Below are 10,208 nucleotides of genomic sequence, written 5' to 3'. Positions count from 1 at the left end.
ACAGTACTTTATCATCATCTGAAACGCTGAAATGACTAAGGATCAGAACATACAGGTGATTGTCCCATATTCAGTGTCAAGATTGTGCGACCAAGTTCTAGAAGAAGAGAACCTAGATGTTGCATTGCAAGGCCAACTTGCATTGATTCTGACTGAATTTGGCCCCTTATCGCAGGATCAGTAGAGGAAACCAATTGTTCCAGACGTCCAGCAATATGCTACGAACATGGCAGCACATTATAAATAATGCATAATCAGATCACAAACCTATCAATTCCTCATAAACTTATCTCTGGCATTAACAAATAGTACATTGATTTATCTCCAAAATCTTATCATCAATTTACCCATCAAGCCCTAAAAATAACAAATGACCCATTCATCAAATGAAATTGAAAATGAATTCTCTGAATGACCAAGTATCACCTTCACTTGCATAGCAATGTTGGTGATTCTCAAACCACAAAAATTTTAAAGCATTCTCCCTGATGTTAATAAAGATGAATTCATAGTGGCTATGCCTTGTTGAGAATTAGGAATAATTATTATCCTCGTATAAAGTGTTATTAAGATACCCATAACAATGCCTTAAATTTAAATTTAAATGCTTACATAGACTGTATGTTTCACAAAACAATTTATGGCAGTGAAGTTCACAGAGAATCCAACATTATAGGACTATCATACCAAAGTAAAATGAATTGCAAGCATGCAAGATAGCAGGTTCAACAAGATACAAATAAAGTCCAACTATCGAAATGCTAACATTAAATTCAAATTACAAAGCTGGTTCAACTCCTGACATGTATAACCAAAGATTTAAGAACTCAAACAGTGATATCAGACAGGGAATCAGCACAAAGTGCTTACAGATAATGCAGCTGTTGTGGGACCACTAAGAAGCTGTTCTGCACGATGCAGGACAATACTCAAAGCTTCAGGTGTTGGCAAGCCCCGTGCATTAGAAGGTAATTCTACAGTTGGTGGGTCTCCGATGCTGGCTGCTGATGTATTTGGCAGATTACCTAGATAAAGCAAATAAGTTATTTTAGGAATTTTAAAATGAAAATACAATGATTATATACTTTTGCAATCATCACCATTTTGTGCTAGCACCCGCTCCATGTGCGTAATGAACTCTAAAAGTGTGTTCAGGGAATCAGGAATTGGCTGAAACAAAAAGGACAGGATTACTACACTCTATAACCACACACATCTCAGAAATACATAACAGAAGGAGATGTTACTACCAAATGAAGTGAAGGAACAGGTATAGCACCGGTCAGAGGAACTTGCACAACTTGAGGTGCTGATTGAAATGGCTGGCCAAACTGTGTTTGATTTCCTGCAGGGCTTTGACCACCAATATTGCCACGTGACACACCAGTTTCACTTCCTTGAGAAGCTTGCCCAGTAACATTTGGCTATTAACAGAAAATGAGAATCAGTTAAATGTCTCAAATTCCTCTCCGATGTCTTACATGCACTCCAAATTCTCACACTTACAACAATATGCAACTGCTCTCATAATTGTTAGCATTTAGGACAATTCAAAAATCAGATACTGATATGAAAGGCAGATGCTAAAAATCAAAATATAAACCAAAATTTCAATACAATTAAAGGGTATCCAAATCGATACTCCTAATAGGAGCCTTTCCACTAAGCAGAAAGATAAAAAGGATCGGAGATTCTACTTGAAAAATTACTGCTGTTTATGGCATGATCAGGAATCATAATTATGGAATTGATAAATGAATGGCAAAGCAGAATTAGCTCCAGCGAGCACAAAGAATGAAAATTCACAGTTGTGATGGCTTGAACATTTTCTTTTTTGTGGGATTGGTACAGTGACAAAAGTTGGGTTAGAACTCAAGCCTCCTGCTCAGTACCAAATTAATTGTTGACAATGCAATAAAAGAATGATGCAATACAATGCCATTGGAGTTTAAGCTGTTAACTACATAATTTATACAGATCAAAGAGGTCTGATGACGAATGAGATTATACATAATAACAAGCAGTCCTTACCATATTTGATAATAGCATGCCACCTATGCTGTTGGTTGCTGCCTGGCCACCAATTCCAAACGAGTTCAGAACAGCCCCAATAGCCTGCATGTCAAGCAACAATAAGTAAGAGTTTCTGCAAATACTAATGCAAATATGGTCTCCACATTCTTGTGCTACCACTAACCCTGACTGAACATCAAATAAAGATACAAAGATTAAACCAGCAGAGCTATAAAAGAAAAACGGAAAGAAAAAAATAGAGAACCACACCTGATTGAGGTCTGGAACAATGCCTCCCCCTTGGTCACCAACATTAAATGTCCCAAGAACTATACTGTGAGATATGGGCCCAATGCGGTTTCGGGGGGCACCAGCGCTTGCATTATTTCCTGTCATTTGAAAAATTACAAGAGAAAACTATCAATTTAAATAACATCTTCAAATCCAGATTACTTCGCAAGAAAAATAATTAAATACCAATACCCTGATTACCATTATTCCTGGTTGTATCCCCAGAGCTTGTATCAGCGGAAGGTTGTGGTTGTGCAGGCTGCCTTGCAACCAAGTGCAGTGTATGGCCATTTTCCACTTCTGGGAACAGTCAAGGGATTTAGTGAAAATAGTAACATAGCCAGTATTAACAAAGAAAAAATCATTTAAGTCCTCGTGCATAGAGTGATCGGAGATGATAACTGAGTGTGGGATATCATAATATCCGACTCCATAAGAAGATTGTATCTGATAATTACCAGAAAGGTGACTAGGTCCTCATAAATCAGATTAAATGCAGATGAAAAAAGTTCCAGGGTTAATGACATCCAACAATATATGAATCTCTCTTCCAGCAAACCAAACAAAAGATCTATGAGCACAATAACTCAGATAAAGTGCAAGTGATGAAATTCCCCAGCAAAAAGAGGGCCTAAAAGGAAGAGTAGCAGGCACGGCATTTTTAATGCTTATATGATTGGATACGATATTCAGAAAGGAGATGTTCATCCTTCAAGACCCTTCCCCTGAAAATCAGCCGTTGCTGACTCACCGGAACACCAATTTCATTCGCTATTTTCTCCTTGAATACAGAAACTGGCATCTGAAAATATTCAAAATTAAAACTATATTCAAAATATTCAAAATTAAAACTATATTAGACGGTACAAATATAAACATCTATGCAATTTCAGACATCACACATCCTTTAAAAACTCTCTTGATAACCAATGAAATGCATGGAACTACGTTGAATTACTTTTATTAACCCAAAGACATGATCTCTCTGATCCAAAAACTTGAAAAGTTTTTCCACAACAGGCGCACAGCATAAGTTAAAATTAAAGCTGCCATTACAAAAAAATCTGGAGACATTTTCTGTTGTCCAAAAAACTCCACCTCAACAACTAAATATGAATACAAAAACATAAACAGTACAGCTCAAAAAAGGAATTGTAAAGGGCACGCAATACTTACATTTTTGTTGACCTGAAAACTGAATTTCTGAGAATTTAAGGTCTTGATAGTGATCTCTAAAGTTGCATCCGAACCTTCCCCAGAAACATGACTTGTACTGGAGCCTTCATTAGAGTATTCATTTGCCATAGTACCTCAGCAGCTACCAAAACGTGAAAATCTTACAATAAGATACACCATCCAGGTAATTAAATTTCAATGCACTAAAAAAAGGGGTGATTCAATCTTTCCTAATATGATTACAATCAATGTCTCAACGCACTTGGAAGATGCGCAGTTATTAGGAAACATAGCTACTAAAAGAGCAACGTAATCAGTCTACCATGTGCATGTAATAAGTTCATATAAGAATGGAAGCCAAAATAAAAAGAAATTGAACTAAGGAAAAGTATATTTACAAAAAGTATCAACTATGAAGGAAGCCGAACGGAAAACTCTCGTCTAACAACATAACAATGATCAATTAGTCGTCCGGCATCCTTTTTTTCTGCAAGTATTTATTCATTTAAATAAGCATAGTCATCGTTGATTCTTCTCTTCCAAATTCATACTAATATCTTGTATATCTGAACTCAATGAAAGCCGAAAACCCTTTTTAAATTCCTAACTGTGGGATGAGTCTATTTCTAGCCCATGAAGGCTACCTAACCTAACACACATTTATTCCATTTATAGGCAACCATCAAAACAAAAACTTATAATAATTACCACATGTCTCTCCTTCCAAAGCTTGCTGATGTCACGACAACATAAACGAGAAAACAAAGATACTCCAACTACTGAAGAATCTGACATCCAATTATATACTTTCTGACTACGCATCTCTCCTTTATGTCTTAAAAATGCAACAAAACAAAAACGATCCTATTATCCTACACCTTTTCCTTTAAATGGAAATGTCGTAAACAATTCGTTATTTCCGGCATTCAATTTAAAAAGAACATGATTTCTAGCATCCTTCTAAGCATATCTTTATAAGCATATCCAAATCACGAGTCACCTGACAACTAATGATGAATTTCAACATCAAAATCCCAACTTTATCATTCTTCATTTAGCCATTAAATACAATCAAATAGAAAAACTAACTGAAACAAATCAAAACTCCACGGGTGACTCACAACTAAAATCAACCCCCTTTCAACAATTAATAGCGATCTATACCAGCTTTAAACTCAAAACAATCAAAATAAAGTCCATTTTGATACAAACACACCACATTAAACAATTCTAAAAAATGGAATATCAAAGATAATCAGATGCCACGTCTGCATAACCAACTCCTAGGGTTCAAAATAACAAGCATGCAGAATTAAATTTTGCAAAACCCCTAAGCCATCTTAAATCATGATTGCACAACTAATTAACAACCCTAAAATATTTTAAAAAAAATTTTAAAAAAAATCCTCCTGTCCTTGTCAACTTTCAAAGCAGAAATGCTATAGCATAATAAATTCTGATACATTAAAAGCAAACCGTAAGCAAAAAAAAGAATTTTTCTTAGGGTTTCTTAGCAGAAATAAAGATAACCAATCTGGGAAAAAAGGAATTCTCGTGGCAGACCTTTGCTTGAATTTGCAAGAAAGGTGGAATCAGAGAGAGTGATAGTTAGGGTGTCTAATTTGAAATTGGATATGATCGGAGGATAACTTCAAGGTTAAGGGAGTTGGTTCTAGGGCCACAGGCGGACAGCGGGACACGCGTGGCCGGGTTAATAGACGTTCCAGAACAGTCTAGATTTACGAGGCAACCTCATAAAAATTGAGACCAAATATGGCAATGGTGAGGGAGACACAGCAGGGGTTAGGAGGAGTCATGCCACGGCATCGTTTGGATAGGTGGCGGTTGGTGGAAAAGGCTGCCATGGCCGGTTTTGGTTTATAGGTAGGAAGTTTAGCGCGATCTTTCTCATGGGCCTTCAGTGTTCTGGAGGCTTGGTATAATGAGCTTGGAAACCTTGCCCAGTGGTTGCCTTATAGGCTTGCATGCCGGTCCAAGACCAACAAGAATTGGCGGTGTTGCCCCATCGATTAGAACACGCGTATAGCTGATTAAAATAATAGCCTCTTGAATAGAATAAAACTTTTCTCCAAGCGTAAGTTTTACCGTCTCCCTCGGTTGCAATATACTGGAAGTAAGTGAACCGGAAACTGGCTTGGTTCCTTTAGAAAGTCCCTTACTGTTTTCCAAAGTTCATTGATCTGAAGCATGGATAGATCACTAGAATCAGGTTCCAATTTAGACCTAGAGATGGCCAAGGTCACTTACATGGTTATCTAATACGATCCAGTGTAATGGATTTGACCGATTAATTCTAATTTAAAATCCAGAAAACAAACATGAATTAAGAAAATGATAAAAAAAATCAACTTTAAATGGCAGATCTTCCTATAATACTTAAATTTCAGAAAAAATAAATATTTTGTTAAAAATAGGATATTATTCAGTGATGTTTTTAATAGCAGCTTTCTAAAAATGAGGATAAGATTTTCATAAAAAGAAAAAAGAGGATACGGTCTGACCTCTGTATCACACACACCTTGTTGAAACCCAAAAATGCCAGGCCCATCTGTGGTTCCAGCAGCAAAACCTGGACCAAGACTGTAGGACAGGTCCTAGCTTTTCTGGTTCTAAACTCCACTACTATTTGACTAAAGTTTTGGTACACATGACGATACCAATCTTTGCCTGTCAAATCCTTGGTGGCAGACATGAATAAATCAGCGTCCTTGTTGAGTTGCTCTCTACAATGATATGATCTCTGTGATTGTGATTAATATTCGGGTGGTGGTTTATTTTTATTTTTTAAAATAATTTTTTAAAAAATATATATTTTTAATTAATATTTTTAATATCTTCAAATATTAAACACTTTTCGTGTATCCAGTAAAATAAACCATGTAGTCAAGTCTAATGTTTTTGCTATTAAATGGCTTGTTTGATCCTTGTGCTATTCTAATTTACTCCTTGTGCTAATCTAATTTAACTTATGCTAATCTATTTGGTTTAAGAAATCCAATATTAAGTCTTTATATTTTTATGTTTATTTGCAATTTGATCATTTTGGTGGTTTTCATGACAATTTCTTAACTATTTTTTTTAAATGTCCTTTATTTTTAATCAAATTTTCAAATCTCACTTAATATAGAAAATCTTGAAATGAATTAACAAGGATACTTTAGAGAAAAAAAAAATTAGCAATCAAATTTTGTCGAGAAACTAAAATTTTCAAAACTAGAAGGACTTACTTCCAAAATAGTTGAAAAAATAGGAACTAAATTATAAGTTAATAAAAAATAAAGCGAGATCTCTAAAATAATCTAGATACTCCATATTCAGAGCATCATGATGTTCTTTGTAGCTGGCACGTTGCTAGTCGCACTCTCTTTCGACCTTTACCATTTTCTCTCGTGAGGACATGATCGTTAAGACTTGTAAGCTGTGTTATAGCATAGCTTCCAATTAATTTTTAATGCTGAGTAAAGTGCATAGAAACCCTTTATTTCACTCCAAGTAGATCTCTGTTTTGAAAAAAAAAATCTTTTGAAAAATAAGTTATTTTTTATTATTTAGATAGATTAAAAAATTATTAATTTAAATTAAAAAAAAATAATTTTTTTCAAAACGAAATAAAAAAATAAACAATCAAGTTGCAACTTGAAATAAAAAAATAAACAATCAAGTTGCATAAAGTTTGTTATTTATTCTCTTCGAATTCAATGAATGGCCCAACAAAAATTAGACTAAAACAAACATCATTTCTTGATTCCCACGTCAAGTTTCCGTTCAAATGACAGCTTTCCGACCTCAAGCGGCTATTTTTTCCACCCTGGACCCTATTAGATCCACCATTTCTCTTCAAGTGCCGGATGAGTTCTTCTAAAGGAAACCGAAAGGAAAAGGAAAAGTGATCCCATCTGGACTCCAGTGCCACCGGTATCAATCATCCATAAAGCCAATAAATAGAGGTGGGATGAATTTCTACCTCCCTGTATGGCCCTTGTAGCCAAATATTCACGGCATTATGGGTTGATCTATGACCAGGTAATTTAAGATCTAGGTTATGTTGGGTTTTAATTAAAAAAAAAATTAACTCTGTCAAGAATTCAAGTTGATGTCGTCAAAAATTTGTTAATTTTTTAAATAATATTATTTTTATTTTTTTAGAATAAAAAAGATAGATTAGTGTTAACCCGGATAATCTGTGATTTAAGATTTATCCGGGTCCCCATGTGGGTTTAAAAACCAACGGATTAAGGATGAAACAGCTAATCAGAAAAATGTCCCTTTCTGTTTTTTATTTCTCATCTTTCTATCCCAGCCAAGGAAGCTCTCGAAGATTTCAGCACTGTAGCTCTCCTTCACCTGTCTTAATCGAACCCTACACATGTACACTCATTGCAATTTAGCTGTAAATTATTCTCTTTCGATCAAGATGGAGTGTTTGGATTGAAAATGTTTTTGGTTTAAATTTAATTTTTTTTTTTAAATTAGGTTTTTAAATATTTTTATGTGTTAATATAAAAATAAATTTAAAAAATATTATTTTAATATATTTATTTAAAAAACAACATTTACTTTACACTCAAACACCTGTAAATTTTGATCTCGGCAATCATGGAACGCCCGAGTCCCTTCGAAACCACTTGCTGACCACGCCAGATTTCTCCGAGACTACCCCACCCAATTAACTATCAAATTTTCTAGGCGCCGAAGATTAATGCGCGTGGGTTAGGAGCCAACATTGGCTTTGATTCTTTCATTTGTCTAATGAATATAACCTCCAAACACAGGAATAAAGGTTGAGTGATATCATGAACTTATCCGACTTGAACTTTTGATAAGTTCTCCACTCCATGAAGTTATTTTACAATGCTGAAGGGGGCCCTCATGTGGGGTTAGAAGGCATGATCACTCTCCCCCACCATCACATTCAACACATCAAATTAAGGCAAGATGCATGGAGTCTTCAAGATCATTTAAATGGAGACCATGCTTTTGCGTTTTAACTCCTTCTCTCTCTCTTGTAGCTATCAAAAGGTAGTAGAAACACTTTTAATTCTTTATCTTGTAGCTATCAAAAGGTAGTAGAAACAATGGAAATAATAATTCATTGATTATAGTTTAAAAAAGGGATCAAAATAACAAAAACAAAGGAAATGATCCTGAAAACATGAGATGTGATCAAAACCCTAAACAATCTTACATCAAATTACAAGCACGCATGGTACTTATAATATTTGCAGTAAACCGAGGTTTTTTTTTTTTCAAAAGGGAAGAAAAACAGTAGATGGACATAACCAAACAAACCACACATCAAGCATCATCATCACCGTTCTATAGAACACAAGAATACTGCCTGCTGCACTACTGGGAAGCACTCTCCTTTTCTTTCTCCTTCTCTTCTTCGGACTTGGGGTGGTACCCAGGTAACTTCTCCTTGATCTTCTCGAGTAGTCCTTTCTTCTCCTTGGCATCTGATCCTTCATGGGAGACTGCAGCTTCAGGGGAAACATGTTCAGGAGCTGGAGGAGGAGGGGGGACCTCGTCAGCTTTCTTATGTCCTGGCAATTTCTCCTTGATTTTGTCAAGGAAACCCTTCTTCTCCTCTGGTTCATGGGGTGTTTCTGTATGGACTACCTCGACAGGAACACTAGTATCCTCGTGTTCCTTCTCCTCTCCTTTCTCTCCTGACATCTTCATCTTCTCTTTCAATGACTTCTTTTCCTTCTTCTTCTTCTTCTTCTCTTCATCGTCACCTTCCTCCTCGTCACTAGACTGCATTTTTTAACACATCAAAAAATCTGTCAATCTCGAGAAACACTCAACGGAAAAGACAACAGAAAAAAAATAATGAGATTGATCCACGGATCGAGTTAGAAACTTACAGAGCTGGAACTGCTGCCTGATCGATGGAGTTTCTCAAAGAGAGTAGGTTTCTTCTCCTCTTCCTCTGTTTTCTTGTGCTCTTCCTCTACTTTAGTCTCGGGTTCAGAAACCTGAAGTTTCTCTTCAAATTCAGTAACAATCACCTCCTCTTGAGGCTTCTCTTCTTCTTTCTTCCCCAGGAAATCAAACAACCCGCGATCCTTGGTCTCAACAGCACCACTCTCTTCACCAACTTTGGTCTCGTACCCATGACTCTTGTTTTCCTCAGCCATACTGATCAAAATCACAATATGAACTTAATCAAGAAAAGATCAAAATCACAACAGAGTAATTAAAATGAATAAGCTTCTGCTTCGAGTGAATTGCGCTTGTAACTGAACTTAATCAAGAAAATATCAAAATCACAAAGTAATTAAAATGAATAATTTCTGCTTCGAGTGAATTGCGCTTGTAACTGATGGTTTTGGTTTGGGTTTGGGTTAGCAAGGGTGATGGGCTTTTATAGCTGGAAGCCAACGCGGAGCGGACGCTGTTAAGAAATAATAAAGCCAAGTGAGCTGGGCCAGTCAGATTTCACTTCTGTAACCGACGTGTAAATTTAAGAGGGGAAATCAAAACTTAATACGTACGACATGTATAGAGTTATATGTACTCGCTTGAATGATTGGCTAGATGTCTAGTACTTAGAGATAGAACTCATGGGAGTGGTGGAGGCATACTCGTGTTTAATACGCGGAGGAATGTAGTCTGAAAGGAGGGAAGGAGGTAGAAAAGTTGAGAGGGGTACGCTGTAATGTTCTGCAAATGCGTTAGTGACACGTGGAACGAGAACGTGAATG

The 10,208-nt window shown here is 36.0% G+C and overlaps 2 protein-coding genes and 1 long non-coding RNA gene across 6 annotated transcripts in view; 1 reads left to right on the top strand and 2 right to left on the bottom strand.

Moving 5' to 3' along the window:
• LOC105137274 (large proline-rich protein BAG6-like) overlaps positions 1-5,411 on the bottom strand; it is a 9,234-nt gene extending 3,823 nt beyond the window's left edge. For 2 of the 4 annotated variants that reach the window (XR_844522.1, XM_011042970.1), the window contains exons 1-10: positions 5,044-5,411; positions 3,481-3,640; positions 2,989-3,106; positions 2,506-2,604; positions 2,284-2,402; positions 2,032-2,115; positions 1,251-1,424; positions 1,101-1,170; positions 871-1,025; positions 54-218 (exon numbers count right to left, since the gene is read on the bottom strand). Coding sequence is in view for 3 of the 4 variants with exons in the window: in XM_011042970.1 (XP_011041272.1) it covers positions 54-218; positions 871-1,025; positions 1,101-1,170; positions 1,251-1,424; positions 2,032-2,115; positions 2,284-2,402; positions 2,506-2,604; positions 2,989-3,106; positions 3,481-3,609 (1,113 nt within the window). In the remaining variant the exon portion in view is untranslated. The remainder of the gene's footprint in view (positions 1-53; positions 219-870; positions 1,026-1,100; positions 1,171-1,250; positions 1,425-2,031; positions 2,116-2,283; positions 2,403-2,505; positions 2,605-2,988; positions 3,107-3,480; positions 3,641-5,043) is intronic. The other 2 variants (XM_011042971.1, XM_011042972.1) reach the window with 2 other exon arrangements.
• A 2,656-nt stretch (positions 5,412-8,067) lies between these two features.
• LOC105137272 (uncharacterized) lies at positions 8,068-8,758 on the top strand. The gene is made up of 2 exons (XR_844521.1): positions 8,068-8,520; positions 8,565-8,758. It is a non-coding gene; the product is annotated as an uncharacterized LOC105137272 (long non-coding RNA).
• LOC105137273 (phosphoprotein ECPP44) lies at positions 8,584-9,850 on the bottom strand. The gene is made up of 2 exons (XM_011042969.1): positions 9,369-9,850; positions 8,584-9,258 (listed from the first exon to the last, which is right to left on the bottom strand). The coding sequence occupies exons 1-2, from the start codon at positions 9,639-9,641 to the stop codon at positions 8,848-8,850; spliced, it is 684 nt and encodes a 227-aa protein (XP_011041271.1). The 5' UTR covers positions 9,642-9,850; the 3' UTR covers positions 8,584-8,847.
• Between the last annotated feature and the right edge of the window lie 358 nt (positions 9,851-10,208).

The sequence above is a fragment of the Populus euphratica genome, unplaced genomic scaffold (assembly GCF_000495115.2).
Source record: "Populus euphratica unplaced genomic scaffold, PopEup_1.0 scaffold65.1, whole genome shotgun sequence".
Taxonomy (NCBI): Eukaryota; Viridiplantae; Streptophyta; class Magnoliopsida; order Malpighiales; family Salicaceae; genus Populus; species Populus euphratica.
Note: the sequence above shows the minus strand (reverse complement) of the source record. Positions and strands in the feature narration are given on the sequence as shown.